This window comes from Hyperoodon ampullatus, assembly GCF_949752795.1.
Source record: "Hyperoodon ampullatus genome assembly, chromosome: 15".
NCBI lineage: Eukaryota > Metazoa > Chordata > Mammalia > Artiodactyla > Ziphiidae > Hyperoodon > Hyperoodon ampullatus.
In genome coordinates, this window is record NC_136928.1 from 80,766,134 (window position 1) to 80,782,511 (window position 16,378).

Sequence of the window (16,378 nt, forward strand, 5' to 3'; positions counted from 1 at the left end):
AAGTGCCACTCTGAAGGCCAGGAAGTTTAAAGTGGTTCCTTATTTCACAATAAGGTGGGCTTTTAGGAGAATTAAGTGTTATCCTTGTATTCTAATGACTGAACACTTTAACTACACTTTTCTTCTCTGTATGCTTTGTAAGTTTTTAATTACTCATGATCATAAACCACTTAATTACATACGGTGGCCTGTGGATTATGGCACATCTCCCAAACTGGCCTCTTTCCATTTTGCTTTCTCATACTGCTGCTGAGTCCCAAGTCCCTCCCTCATCATGCCCATAAGTGAAAAGTCCCCTAATGCCCGTCATAGAGGTCACAGATCCAGAGGATGGTGGCTTCTGCCAGTATCTTCAATTTCAGCAAGTCCTGGAGGACAGCAGTGGCTTATGTGACATCACACAGCATGTTAGGACAGACTCTAGTCTTCCCTGATCTGGCTTCAACTTACCTCTGCTCTCTTTCTAACCACTCATGCCTCTACTCTCTAGTCATTATTTACTTTTTCATTTATTTACCTCGTACTTTATTCACTAGTTGTGGAGCGTGAGCTCAGTAGTTGTGGCTCGCGGGCTCTAGAGCGCAGGCTTAGTAGTTGTGGCCCACGGCTTTGTTGCTCCGCGGCATATGGGAATCTTCCCAGACCCGGGATCAAACCCGTGTCCCCTGCATTGGCAGGCAGATTCTTAACCACTGCTCCACCAGGGAAATCCCTGGAACAAAGTTTTTGTCCCACTTGTGCTCAGGACACATCAGAGACAGCATTAAAAAGGAATCAGTCAACCTGGGGCAGAGTCACAGAGCAGCCAAAATCCCTCTAAGAAAAGCAAGCCCAGGGAGATCCTCTTTCTATGGGTCATTTGGGATGTGATGATTTTGGTATTATTAGGAAACTGCCATTTCCTCATAGCTTAATGCAATTTCGGTCTTCTGTGTGCCCTAAAAGCTGGGTTTAAAATCTTTCCCAATCCAGATACAAAACCCAGGAGCTGTAGAGGAAAACATTGGTAGATTTGACTTCATAAAAGGTAAAAGTTTTGTGTGACCAAAGATACCAAAACCAAAACTGAATGACAGACTGGAAGAAAATAATTGCAAACCATAACACATATTTTAACATTCTAACAGAAGGAATATCTGTAATGCATAAAACCTCCTATGAATCAGTAAGAAAAAGACAAATCCAAAGGACAAAAGATATAAGCAGGTAATTTCAGAAGAAATGGAAACACAAAATGCTCATCTTCAGTAGCACTTAAGGGAATACAAATTAAAACAGGATCCCATTTTGTTTGCCCATAAAATTGGCAAAAATTAAAAAGATTTATAATATTTAATATTGGCAAAGGTAAAGGGAAATTGGCAGTTTCTTCCATTGATAGTGAGAATGTAAACTGGTGTAGTCTTTTTAAAGGACGTTTTGGCAGTATTTGTCACTATTTAAAGTATGCCTACCCTTTATTACAACAATTTCACTTTTAGGAATCTATGCTGCTTAAATATGTCCACACGAAGGCAAAAATAGAAGGATGTCCACTGCAATAATGTTTGTGATAGTGAGAAAGCACTAATAATATCTAACATTTATTGGGGGCTAGCATTCTTCTAAGTGCTTTGTTAACAAACATGATGAGGAAACTGAGACACACACAGGTAGTGTGCGGTAGTGGCAGGATTTTAGCCCAGGCAATGTTTCTAGAGCCTGTTCTTAACCACTATGCCCTCTAATAGAGGATAAATGAAAATATGATACATCCACACTATGGAACATAGCACAGCAGTTAAAAAGAAAGAGGTCGATCTCTGTGTACAGACATGGAGATGTCTCTAAGACATACGATTAACGGGCAAAAATCAGTTGCAAAACACTGTGATAGGGATTTCCCTGGTGGCGCAGTGGTTAAGAATCCGCCTGCCAATGCAGGGGACACGGGTTTGAGCCCTGATCCGGGAAGATCCCACATGCCGCGGAGCAACTAAGCCCGTGCGCCACAATTACCGAGCCTGCACTCTAGAGCCCACGAGTCACAACTACTGAGCCTGAGAGCCACAACTACTAAAGCCCGCGCACCTAGAGCCCGTGCTCCACAACAAGAGAAGCCACCGCAATGAGAAGGCCACACGCCGCAACTAGAGAAAGCCCATGCACAGCAATGAAGACCCAACGTAGCAACGAAGACCCAACGTAGCCATAAATAAATAAAATTTAAAAACAAACAAAAAAAACCCACTGTGATATGGTATAACACTATATATGTGGGAAAAAGATACATATGGGTGTATACAAATACATATGTATGAAATGGATAAAGGCCTTGAATGATAAGAGAATGTGTGTGGGGGGAGATTTGGGAGAGTGATTTTTCAAGCTATGTTTATATATTTCTGGTTTGTGTGAACTTTTACAAGAATATGTTTGTGCTCTCTTTAGGTAAAACAAGAATTGTCGTACTGACCAAAAGAAATAAAGGTTTAACTCATATCCAGAGATTAGTCTTCTTTTCTTCCATGTAGACAATGGTGTAGGTCTTGGATAAAAATCTTCTCCACTGTGGCTTTTTCTAGCCTATGTAAATGGCCATATGCAGAAGGCGCCCATTATCTGTGTCTTGTTGATCGTTACCTTTTTCTTTTTAAGTAAGGTTTTCATGTCCAGTATGTGGGATCGTGGCTTTCTGTTAGTCCACCAAGCTCCATAAAAATATACGGCCAGCCAGTTGTTGAAAAATTAATTTGAAAACGGAGAACCATATGGTGTTCCTTTTGCTTTGCATATTACATTGTCATCAGGTAAAAGGATTGGTAATCATGGATTATCTCATTATTTTGCTTCAGTGCAGAAGCAGGTGTAGTGTCTAGCTCACTCTGTCCTCTTGGTGTGGTCTGTGGAAGTATGAATGAGTCACTCAACATACACACTTAAAGGACTGACCTTTGACCAGAAGTCAGTGCTACTATCTGAGAGGAAAACGCTGTATTGGATCCTCCAGGACCCCTTCCTGCCTAGTCCAAGTGAGGGTGGCTTTAACACAAAACGAATGATGAGACTCCTGGAAAACTCACTGAATTAAAATGCTACTTTTATAAGGTTAGGCCTTTGGAACTAGGTTGCCCTTTTATGGGCTTCTCTCTGACATGCCGTTGAGAAAGGTTCTTAGGCTTTTTACTACTTAATGGATATCAGAGTGTAGATTTTTGGAGTGGCCCATCTATCTTACGACAGTTTTTCCGTTTTTGAAATTGAAATGTTCTCTTAAGCATCTTCAAGGAAAAAAGAAATCCCATTCCCTTAAAAACAACTGTATTCACCTCCTGTTCTTACAGCTACTCATTTTACAGTTTTGAGTAGTGTGTACGAACCATTTTTTCTCCTCGTTGTTTTATTCCTTATTTCCAATACATCTTTTCATGTATTTCCCCAAATTTGACGTGCTTGACTTGAATCCTGCATACCTGCCAGGATTCCTTCTGTTAACGTGACAGAACTTGTTTGGATTATTCCCCAATTGTTGGACAACTGGGTCCATTCCCAGGTTTTGGCCATTATGAACATTCTGAATAGCCCTGCTATAAACATCTTTATACAAGTTCTCCCCCCACCCCCCTTTGGATCATTTCCTTAGAAATGTACTTCCTTAAATGGGTTTACTGGGTCAAAGGGGCTCAATGAACAGTTTTACAGCTCTTGGCACATACTTTTCAGATTGCGCCCTGGGTGCATCTGACCAATGGCAAGGGCCTCGAGAGGCAGGAATGTGGACGAGCGGCCCCTATGACCGCCCCTCTTCCGCCCCCCCAAAAGGCAAAGACCTCGAGAAGGTCTGCGGAGGGAAAGCATTTTTCTATCGCCCTCTTGTTCTCTTCAGGGTTGGTGTTTAAGTCCAGCTGGGAAGGCGACTGTTAGGGATGCGCAGAAAGGTTTCCGGGAGTCCAGGACTCCTGCCCTGGGGACAGAAGCAGCTCTTCCAGGCCCTCTTGCCCCAGGACTTGGATTCCAACCGCCCGTCCTCTTCGAGTTTCCGATTCCCAAGGCACACCCTCTCGGCCTTTCCACTAAAATCTTCGTGGCCCAGACAGGCCCCTTGCAAGCGCAGAGCTCCGCAGGCGAAGGCAGCGAGTGGCGGTCGCTATTATTTTGGCGCGGGTGATGCAAGGCCCGCATAGCTGCGCGCTGAGTCAGCTGGGGCCGGGCGGAGGCGGGGGGCGCGGACCCACCCATCCCCCCGCTACAAGCCGCCCGCCGCCCCCCCAACCCCCGGCCCCGCGCAGGGTGCGGCCGGGCCGGGCCGGGTCGGGGCGGTGGGGGTGGGCCTCCGAGTCCGCGGGGTCGTCCGCCCGGGCAGAGTCAGGCGGGAGCGGAGCCGCGGGCCGACCCGAGCCCCCGGCGTGCCCTCCCCTCCCCCAGCTGGAGCTCGCGGGTCAAGTGAGGCGGTGACCGCGCGCCCAGCCATTTACCCTCTGAGAACTCAAAAAGGGGGAGGAGGAAGCGGAGAAGAAAAGAGACTCAAAAAGGAGAAATGCGAAGCCAAGCAGACAGGAGGAAACGATAAAAAACGAGGAAAGGGGCGAGAGGAGGCGGAGGCCGGCGGGCGGGGGAGATGGCGCGCGCGCGCGGGGCGGGGCGAGCGGGGGCGCGCCGGCAGCCGCGGGCCGAGGGGCTTGTGGGTAGCGGCTGCGCGCGGCCGTAGACAGGCGCCGCGCGGGAGTGTGTTAGGGGCGCGGGCTTGTGGGACTGAGGCTGCCGACGGCGGTCATGGGAGCGGGCTGGCGGCGGCAGTAGTTGTCGGAGCCTGGGCTTCAGCTTCCCCGAGCCCCAGAGGGCGGGACAGTCCCGGCCCGGCGGTGGCGGCGCCACTTCCCCGCTCCCGCCCTCGGAGTCCTGGGGGAGCTCGCGGCGGAGGAGCGGACCGGGCGGCGCGAATCTGACTGAGGGGCGGGGACGCCGTCTGTTCCTCGCCGTTCTCGGCCGGGCCGGGCCGGCCTCTCCGACACCCCCAGGCCCCGGGGCGCTGAGACACGAAACCGGAGCTCGAGGCGGGCGGTGGGCCCGGGCGGAGCCCCGGCCGGAGCCGGCGGTTCGAGGGCGGCGCTAGGCCCCGAGGCGGCCGGGCCGGAGCGCGGGGAGCGGGGTGCGGACCCGGCGGCGGCGGCGGCGGCGGCATGAGCCGGCCCCCGCCGACGGGGAAGATGCCCGGCGCCCCCGAGGCCGTGTCGGGGGACGGCGCGGGCGTGAGCCGCCAGAGGAAGCTGGAGGCGCTCATCCGAGACCCTCGGTCGCCCATCAACGTGGAGAGCTTGCTGGTAGGTGGCCGGGGCCCGGGAGCCCTCTCTGCTGACCGCTCACACCGCCGATTCCCCCGACTGCCCACCCCTCCGTGCCCACCCATCCGTGGGGGGAGGTCTCGCCCCACCCCGCCCAGCTTCCGGCAGCCGGGGCCCGGGTCGGAGACCAAACATTTCTGCGACTAAGTTCCGGGAGTAGAGACCCACCTTTGATTCTTCCCTTCTGTCTCCTGGAGCCGGTGTCATCCCCGACTGGCCCTTTCTTGGGGCTCTGGGAGGAAGCACCCCTCTTCTCCTTCCCGCCTGCCGTGGGGGTTTGGGGAGGTAGGGTGGAAGGTACGCTGTCCTTCAGGCACCAGGCTAGCCCGTTTGCAAGAGCGTCATGCTGCGTGGGGACGTGAGTCCGAGGAAGCGAGAAACCTGGGGCTGTCCCTATGGGCAGTACCCACCTGGGGTACAGGACAAAGAGTTCAGTCTGAAATCTTGAAACACACAGCTAAGGTTTTCCTGTTTTCAGTTGTGTTTGAACGTTACTAGTTGCAATTTAGTGCATTTTAATTTCTGTAAATTTAATTTCCGAGATTATTGCACCACAGCTAAAGAATCCATCTGAATTGTAGAATGGACTCAATCCCTCCTTTTCATTGTATCTCTTTCCTGAGATGGCCTTTGAAATCCAAATTGATAGCCACGTAACGTCTGCTAGTTGGCTTTGTTTAAGAAAGGGACATGATTTACAGATCCGAAACGCACTGTAGAACGCTTGTTTATTTCTTGTTTTTGTTAGGATAGACTGTTGTCTTTCACAGACTCTTTGATTAATCTGCAGTAGAGATGCATTTATGGGAAAGGCGGGTGTGGGTTTTTACCCTGGAGAGGAGAAGAAAGCGAAAAAGATGCGCTGGATGTTAAACTAACCCTGGACGACTAGAATTCAGGTAGATGATCCTTGGATCATCTTCAGATATTCCCTTCCGGAACTCCTGTTCAGTTCTGCTCCCTGACAGGAGAAATCTATTGACTGTATGATGAGAAAAACTGTCTCCTCCCTTTCCAGTGACTGACTGACTTTCCTTCAGAAGCTGTTGGTTATCCTTTGAGGTTTCTGGAATCATTTGCAGAGTGACTCAGTACCGTTTGGCTGAAGTGCAGGAACTGACTAAAGAGTGTCTTTCTGTACAATGCACAGAATGTAGTGATGTACTGTACTCTGCAAGACGCGTTTGACATTTCCTTTTCCCGATTTTCATATTAGTGGGTTGTTCGTATGTTTTCATGGGAGCATGGCCCTATGAATAGCGTTTAGAAGTCTTCAGTTGGGGATAGGATTGGTTGCATGAAGGGCACAGCTTTTCCAAGGCCAAAGCAGAGACTCTGGGCTTCACTCCCAGCCTTTTCGCTTTGGTATTTTGCTAGCAAAACTTTGACCTAAGGCCAGAAAGTTCAGTTAAAAATAGTACAGCAAATCTCAAGTATTCATCAAGTTCACATTCAACCTCAGATAGAAATTTTTTACACTTCACTTTCATCTCTTGGGTCTTTACTGATGTTCATCATAATTATTAGGGTTATTATGAGCTTGAGCCTAAGTTATTTATACATGGTAATGAGCATACATTCTTTTTTATTAAAGTATTTTCTGAATTATTAAAATGAAGGCTGTTTTTAAAAAAGGAAGCATTACACATGCTCAGTAAACAATCTGGTCCATTCATTTATTGAGTGCCTAACACAGCCAAGACACTTTACACCTTTATCAAGGTAACATACTACTGGTATGACATCAGATGCTGCTGACTGGACGGATTTTGTTTTTGCTGTTTTTAGCTGATTAACTGTTATGATTCTGAGTTGCAGTAAATCTTATCAGCCAAAAATTGTCCTTTACCCTTTGAGGTTGCTGGTGTTTCTATTGCAAAATGACGAGCTGAAGATTTTTTCTAAACCATGTTATAGTAAGTTAGCTTAAAATCATGTGTATTTCACTGTGTCAAGTAGTAGAACGAATTAGTTTTTAAAGTTGTAGTAACATGTACATAACATAAAATTTACTGTTTTAACCATTTTTAAGTGTACAGTTCAGTGGCATTGATTACATTCACATTGTTGTGCAAGTATCACCACTATCCATCTCCAGGACTTTTTCATCTTTCCAGACAGAAATTCCAAGAATTAATTTTTTTTTAAATAAATTTATTTATTTATTTGTTTATTTTTGGCTGCATTGGGTCCTCGTTGCTGCTCGCGGGCTTTCTCTAGTTGTGGCGAGCAGGGGCCACGCTTCGTTACAGTCCGCGGGCCTCTCATCGCGGTGGCCTCTCCTATTACAAAGAACGGCCTCCAGGCGCACAGGCCTCAGTAGTTGTGGCAGGCGGGCTTCAGTAGTTGTGGCACACGGGATCAGTAGCTGTGGCTTGCGGGCTCTAGAGCGCAGGCTCAGTAGCCGTGGCGCATGGGCTCAGTTGCTCCGCGGCATGTGGGATCCTCCCGGACCAGGGCTCAAACCCGTGTCCCCTGCATTGGCAGGCGGACTCCGAACCACTGCACCACCAGGGAAGTCCCCAAGAATTAATTTTTAAAAGAATGTTATAAAGACATATTTCCTGAAATAATGGTGCGGATCACTTTAAAATTTGAAACCTTACCTTTTAGCCTTCATGTCGCAACTGATCATTGTTTTACTGCGAATGGCATTTCTTTTGGTTTTATTATAGGAAATATTTTTCCTTTAACAGAGAAAATTAAAGTAATATAATCTGATAAAAACACAGTTACAAAGCTTAGTTACTTATTCAGGAGCTTAGAAAGTACGATTTAAAATTGTATACTGCCTAAGATGACAAAAGTAAGAAGATGAAGTATACCAGAAATTACTGTATAATAGTTACTATATGGGTACTGTAGGCTAGGCCTAGAAGGTAAAACTATTTGTTGGAAAAAATATTATATAACATGTAAAGTGCTTTGCTCAATGCTTGGTACATAGTAGTGCTCGTTAAATTTAGCTCACTTCTGTGTGCATTTAGCATATTTTTAGGTAAGTGCTTTATATTTCCTTTGAAAAGGAAAAGGTTTTATTGGCAACTATTTCTTGCTATAAAATTCTGAATGAGTAGCATTATCTTTTGAATTTGCCATCAGAAAAGTGCTAGCAGTCATCAGGCATAGCTAGAACTGGATTCCAAGGCTGTCCATATAGAGACTAAATTGTCTTTTTTTCTCTGCATCATCTCATTTTATGGAGGCTTTATGTGGGTCCTTAAGATTAATCTGAAGAGAATATATCCCTTTGTGGTTGCAGATTGTGAGTTTCTTGGTATTATTTAAAAATAGAGTTTTGAGAGAGATTTGCTTCTGTAATACTTTTTTTTTTTTTTTTTTTTTTTGGAGGGAAGGATTGTCAGTAGTATGCTTTTGCAGTGTTTGAAACTTTTGGGTAAATACCCATGTTTTGTTGTCAAGACTAAGCTTCTGATACTGCTTACCCAAGTATTATGGTAAAAAGAATTGTCCTTTAGTGTTATGATGGAGAGATGTCTTTCTAAAGGTCTGTGCTTTTGTGTTTTGATTTATTTTTTTAGGAGAGTAAATGATTGTTATAACCTGTGGGATTCAGGCTTGGGTAAACTGTTCCATAAGGCTAGTGTTGATGGGGAAAGGTGATTAAAAATTTACTTATGATTTTCAGCCACTTAGAATACAAAACACTTTGATTTTATTATACCTGTAAACTATGTGAAAATATTTCTTATCACAGTGCTAAGATTTTCAGCTTGGTGATGGTTATTTGCTTATTTAAAATAAAATTGTATGTGCATTTTCCCCCCACTATATAACAAGTGTGAATATCATAAAGATACAAAAGTGAAATAGAATAAAAATTGAATAAAGAAGGTTTTATATGTGTTGTTCTTTTGTGAAATAAACGTTGGGCATTTATAGCATAAATGGGATTATATTACTTTGAAACTTGCATTTTGATGGTCAGGAAATCTTTAAAGAAAATGAATTAGCTAGAGAGGTTGAAAAAAGTGATATGTAGAATTTACTAGTTAGGTAAAGTTGAACCCCTTTGAAAGTACAGGTCCACAGTCCCTCCCCCACAGTTCTGATATATAAAGAGCTCTGAAAACCTAGTTTTTGGTAAAACTTATTTGATGTAACATCTGACCTGATCTGATGTTACAATATTTTAGGCGATTCATCTCTCTTGGTGTAAATAGCAATAGCCTTCCCTGGAGAAATATTAGTGTTTGATTTCAGGGTGCTACCTCAGACTCCCCAGAGGGTTTTCGGGAATATACTGTATATAGTATATATACTTTATTACTATTAGAAAATCCAAAAAATTCTGAATTTGGAAACATCTTGCCCCACAGTAAGGCCAACATAGACTAAGTAAGGAAATATTGACTTATATACACCTTAAATAGTTGTAAAGAAATAGTGGATAATTATCTTGAAGCCTAAGTTGTGGTTGAGTCCTGATCAGATAGCTCTCTTTTCCCATTTCAAATTCTGAAGTATTCTAAACATACTAAGAGAATATAGCATGCAGATATGAATTATGAAGCATAAAAAGCAAGCATTCATGAAATCACTGCTCAAGTTAATGAATAGAACACTAACCTATTGAAGTTACCTGTATTCTGCTGCTGCTGAATTCAGTCTTCCTTCATCCTCTCTCATCTGCTACCTGGAACTTTTTTTTTTTTTTTAATCATTTCCTTGCTTTATTTCATAGATTACCACATTAGTATGTATTCCTAAACAATATTGTTTAGTTTTTCTTTTAACTTTATAAAGGGTTAACATCTGTATATATTCTTTTGTGACTTGCTTTTTCACTCAAAATTACTCACATTGTGGTTTATTAATTTTCACTCATACTGTAAACCATAATATATTGCTTCAATCTACTTGGTGGATATTTAGATTATTTTTCATTTTTTTGCTATCATGGAAAGTGTTGTGATTATTCTTGGAGCCCATGTGAAGTTTCTGTAGGCTAGGATATATATCTAGGAGTGGAATTGTTGGGTTTTAATATATTCTGTGTTCAACTTAACAAGGTAGGGTTTAAGTTTTTCCCCAGCGTTTTACTATGGAAAATTTCAAAGTATAGTGAAATTGAAAGAATTGATAATAAACATCCATATACTCATCACCTAATTAATAGCTTGCTATATTTGCTTTATTATATCTAGCCATCTCTTCATTCATCTATCAATACATCTTTTGTTTTTGATTCATTTAAAGTAAGTTGCAGATGTGGTACACTTCTCCATTAAACACTTAAGCATGCATTTCATTAAGTAGAGTTTTTTTCTTTAAAGATTAAATTTACATACAATGAAACAAATCTTAAGTATCACATTGATGAGTTCTGACAAATGCACACACCCGTGTAATGCAAATCCTTATTGAGATATAGGACACTCTTATCAACCTAGAAATCTCCCTCATATGCCTTTTCAGCTAATTCTACACCCCATTCTCTTGGAGTCAGTCGCTCTTCTGATTTTTTTGGGGGGGGGTAACTAAAGGTTACTTTTACCTTTTCTAGAACTTCATATAAGTGGAATCCTATATAGTATGTACTCTTATATCTGGCTTCTTTATCTTTAGTTCAGCATAGTTTTTGAGACTAATTCCTATTATTTTGCGTATCAGCAGTTTGTTCCTTTTTTATTGCTAACTAGTGTTCCATTATGTGCATAAACCACAATTTATTAGGCATCTTCTGTTGATGGATGCCTGGGCTGTTTTCAGGTTTTGGCTATTTTGTATATAGACTTCGGCTCTTAATAAACTTTGCTGTGAACAATCTTGTAGTAAGCCTTTATGAGGACATATTTTCATTTCTCTTGAGTTAAATACCTAGTAGTGGAATTACTAGGTCTTAGGGTAGGTGTATGTTTAGTTTTTTTAGAAAAATGTCAGATATCTTCCCCAAATGGTCATATTTTACATTAACACAGCAACCTAGGAGAGTTCCAGTTCCTCCCCAACACTGAGTCTTAAATTTTAGCCATTCTGTGGGTGGGTAGTAGTATTTCATTGTGGCTTTAGTTTGCATTTCTCTGATGACGAATGATGTACTTTTTTATGCACTTAACTGGCCATTTGTATATCTTCTTTTGTGAAGCATCTGTTCAGATATTTTGCCCATTTGAAAAAATTATGTTCTTTTTGAGCTGTACAAGCTCTTTATATATCCTAGATACCAGTTCTTTGTCAAATATGTGGCGTGTCTGTTTCTTTAATCACATTTTTTCATGGTTATTGCTTTTTCTGCCTAAGAGACTGTTGCCTATCCCCATGTCACAAGAAATTTTCCTTTCCTTTCTTTTAGAAGCTTTATAGTTTACTTTTAGGTCTAGGATATGTGTTAAGCCAGTTTTAGTTTGGGGTCAGGGTTCATTTCTTTCCCTCATATTCCCCAAATCCAGTTATTTAGACTATCGAACACCATTTTTTCCCTAGGTTTATTGGGATATTATTGACATTTAACACTGACAGTTGATACACATGTATTGCCAACTGTTTACCATGGTAAGGTTAGTTAACACACCCTTTACCTCTCATAATTACCATGCTGTTGTTGTTGTTGTGTTGAGAATATTTAAGATCTACTCTCTTAGCAACTTTCGGGTCTACTATACAGTATCATTAACTATAGTCACCAGCACCAGTTTTCAAAAAAATATTTTTCTTTTCTCGTTGGATTGCCTTGCTTGGCACCTTTGTCAGAAATCAATTTACTGATAGGTGCACTTTTTATTTGCTTTTTTATCACCTTAGTAACTACATCAAGTCTTCAGTCATGGTTCTCCTGTTTAACCCATGCTCTGTTCAGAATTCTTTTTTAATTTTTAAATTTTTAATTTATATCATTTTACCTGAAGGAAATGGGCAGGCAACCATGGTTGAGACAGGGAAACGTAGATTTTGTTGTTTGAAGTGAAGAAAGATTTGTTATTTTTTAAATTATAAAAATAATATGTTCTTATTGTAGAAAATTTAAAGAATAAAGAAAGGTATAAATGCAAGTGACCCTTCTACATAGTCTCCTCACATAGAGATAACCACTGTTTAACATTTTGGTGTAAATATCTGTCTGAAAAAATTAAAATATAAAAGAAGTAAAATTACGCTGTCTATGTGCTTTGTCATTGTTATTTTTAACACTTAATGAATAATAGAAGCTTTTATTAGTCAAATTTATTAGTCTTCTCACTGTAGAGTGATTTCTGGCTTAGATGTCATGCTTAGGACATTCTCCACTATCGAGATTATGATATCATAGACCTGAATTTTCTTTTAGTGCTGTAATGGTTTTATTTTTAATGTTACTTTTATTTCACTTGGAATTCTGATGGAAAGTATGAAGTAGGGGTACAAAGATTTTATCAGGAGATTTGTCTGAGTATCAGCCCTAGAGTTCCCAAAATATTAATTGGGAGCCTCTGTTTATATTTCTGTATTGTCATGTAACTTTCCGTTTGGAGAGTGGTGCTTGGGGGAATAGAGAGGGTAATGATTATAGGTTAGGTCTCCACTTGAGCTTCTTGAGTTTCTTCATGGAAATTACAACTTTACAACTATGCTTAAAATCCTATCCTGTGCTTTTATATATATATATATATATATATTCCAAAAATAGATAAATATGAGCTGTTAGTGATAAGGGTTACCGGTAAAGAGAATGTGGATGACTGAGAGCAGTTTATTATAATATAGCCTTTAGGGGGAAGAAAACCACAAAATAACATTTTCATTGGTAGCTTATTTTATAGAGCTTAATATTTATTTATTTTAAATATTTATTTATTTGGTTGCACCAGGTCTTAGTAGCACTGGCAGGCGGGCTCCCTAGTTGCGGCTCACCAGTCCCTTAGATGTGGCGTGCGAACTGTTAGTTGCAGCGTGCATTTGGGATCTCGTTCCCTGACCAGGGATCGCACCCGGGCCGCCTGCATTGGGAGCGCAGAGTCTTATCCATTGCGCCACCAGGGAAGTCCCTAATATTTAAATTGATGTGAAATCGTGGTGGCATTTGGGACTCTACTAAAACTGTCTCTTCTCATTTTATCCTTTTTTTTTTTTTTTTTGCGGTATGCGGGCCTCTCACTGTTGTGGCCTCTCCCGTTGCGGAGCACAGGCTCCGGACACATAGGTTCAGCGGCTATGGCTCACGGGCCCAGCCGCTCCGCGGCACGTGGGATCTTCCCGGACCGGGGCACGAACCCGTGTCCCCTGCATCGGCAGGCGGACTCTCAACCACTGTGCCACCAGGGAAGCCCTCACTTTATCCTTGATTGGAGTCATTCTCCTTTCCTCTCATCTGTATCATCTGTACTTTTTTTTTTCCCTTTGAAGTATGATTAAATTACAGAGATATATTTGTAAATTCTGCATTTCAGTGTCCCAGATGACCCTCACTTATCTTTTTAGAAAGCATTTGGGTTTAGCATTTCTGTGTGTGTATGTGTGTGTGTGTGTGTGTGTGTGTGTGTGTGTGTGTGTGTGTGAGTGTGAGAGAGAGACAGAGACCGACAGAGACAGAGAAAAAGGAAATATTGAGGTTCACTTTTGGTTCATCACTGATAATCTTTTGAGGGATGTTTTAAGTCCAAGAATGATTGTATGGCTTGTTGCTTCATTTCGGTGAGGTATGGAGTTTTCAGGTCTGATATCTGAAGTGCTCTATAAGTTTGTTTTTGGTTATAGTTAACTGATCACTTAGTACTCAGTGTCTAATTTCTTTTATTCTCTAAAAGAGTTTCAGACTTTTTAAGTTACAAAGCAACTGATAGAAATTTTCTGTATTTTCAAGAGATTATAGACTTGGAACTAAGTTTAACATTTCATTGTTGGGGTTATTTTTTATGCCATGGAAATGAATAGCAGAGCCTCCTGTTACTTTATTTAGATAGAAACGGAGCAGAGAAGGGTTGGCATTATCTTAATCACCTGGATGTTTGTGATGAGGAATGCTTAAGATACCAAGTTTTGTCTCATGTACTTCTTGGCTTTTGAGTTTATTTAATGGACAGAATACAAGCTCTTTTAGGACCTGGGTCTTTTTTGTCTTCCTCTTGATACGTCTTGTAAATATTTGTTGAATAAACTAACAAATAATTCTTTTTTAAGTAACAGGAGTGATAAACTGTAGAAATATATCCTTGCTTGAAGAGATACTAAAGTATGCCCCCAGTAAAATTTTTGGTATATGTTCTTGTCACTTACTTCTTATCTATCTATGGGAAGAAAGATAAGTAAACGTGTATATGCAGAGAGGATGTGGGTGATAGAATTAGTTGGAAGGTTTGGGTGGTAGAATTAATTGGAAGTCAAGCAGGAAAGTGAATTGTGATTTGAATATTTTCTGGATTGTGCTGAAGCAGTTCATCTTGGAAAGTATTTAAGCTACTTTTATTCAGTGTTTTAGGTGAAGTAAAAACAGCTCATGTGGACTGAACAACCTTTATCATTTATCATGTGTCTTCTGTTCTCTCTACCCCCTAACTTTTCTTCTGGTTAAACATACCCAGTTCCTTCTTACGTACCTAGGTGATGCCCGTGTTGAAACAGCGTTTCATGAGTAAGGGCAAATGAAATGCTGGTGGTGTGTTCGCAGGGTGAAATTCCTTAAAATGGCATGTTGGCTGTGATTACTGATAAGGCAATATTCGTTAACAGAATTAAAAACAAACCCAAAGGGCATGAGAGATTTTGATCAGGATTCAAGAGTGTTATTACAAGTCACTATGAATGACTGTTTTGAAAACTTTTCAGATATTATCAAGCATTCTGATTACTAGCCCCAGCCAACCACTGATTCTGTTCTGTTTCTATAAATTTTTCTTTTCTGGAAATTCCATACAAATAGAATGACACTGTATGCAGTCATTTGTTCTGGCTTCTTTCACCTAGCATAATGTTTTTGAGGTTCATCTACGTTGTAGCATATATCAATATCTTGTTCTTTTAAATTGCTGAATAATATTCCATTGTATAGATATACCACATTTTGTTTATGAAATTACTTTTAATGTTTTTATTTCTCTTGGCTAGATTGCAAGGAGTGGGATTGCTGGGTCATATGGTAAGCTTATGCTTAACTTTTAAGGAGTGAACAAAATGTTTTCCAGAGTGGCTGCACCATTTTACATTCCCACCAGCAATGTTTGAGGGTTCCAGTTTCTCTACATCCTCAGAGAACACTTGGTGTGGTCTGTCTTTGTGATTATAGCCATTGTAGTGCATGTTGCTAATGACACGTGAGGCTGAACACTATTTCATGTGCTTGTCAATTTTGCTTGTTCTTTTGATATTTTACTAATATACCATGAATGTGGTATATAAAAGTTGTTTAATTTTGTATGCCACAGGCGAATTCTGATGTTTAAAAATAGAATGTGAATAAATACAGATCACAGGCCTTTGTAGGTGGAATTATCCTACTGACTAGTGCCTCTGCTAGTGTCTCCACTAGTGCCTGCTAATTAATACTAGGCTTTTTTTTTTTTTTTTAAACCTTGTTATGGTACCTTTTTCTTCCAAGTAATGTATGAGCCTTGGTGAGCTGTGTAGGCCCTGTAATGGCAGTAGAGTCTCTACTAGTTGGGTTATTCCTAAGCTAAAGTTGAAGTACTCCTGACATACATATGGCCTTTAAATGTTTCTCCATTCTGCTTTGTGCTCATCTTTTCTTTTTTCATTATCTTGAGCATCTTGAAGTAAGCTTATTTCTCTCTTGTTGACCCAGCATTCATCTTTATACTTTTCTGTTTTACATGAAGATCAGACAACAATTCTTAGTATCAATTTAGTAACTTGGTTCCTTTGAGGGTGGATGATAACTATTGGTATTTAAAACGCTGTATATTACACTCATCTTTTGATTTATTCTTTGAGTACCCACCTGAATTTAACAAAGAAAAAAATGTTCTTCTTGTTTGTAGGTGGCATTGGATATTGCTTTTGGGGATTACATTACGTGCAAAGTTTTGGAACTTAACCAAAATAGTGTTCTTTTCAGATATAACAGTAACTGCCTTATTTGTGCATTCTGTATCAGGATATTGTCC

At 41.3% G+C, this 16,378-nt stretch overlaps 1 protein-coding gene across 1 annotated transcript in view; it reads left to right on the forward strand.

Moving 5' to 3' along the window:
- Positions 1-5,159: 5,159 nt before the first annotated feature.
- The window catches only part of ROCK2 (Rho associated coiled-coil containing protein kinase 2), a gene marked incomplete at both ends in the record, with an annotated part of 136,588 nt that continues 125,369 nt past the window's right edge, over positions 5,160-16,378 (forward strand). The window contains one exon of the mRNA XM_079721538.1: positions 5,160-5,300. Within this exon, the coding sequence (XP_079577664.1) occupies positions 5,160-5,300 (141 nt within the window). The remainder of the gene's footprint in view (positions 5,301-16,378) is intronic.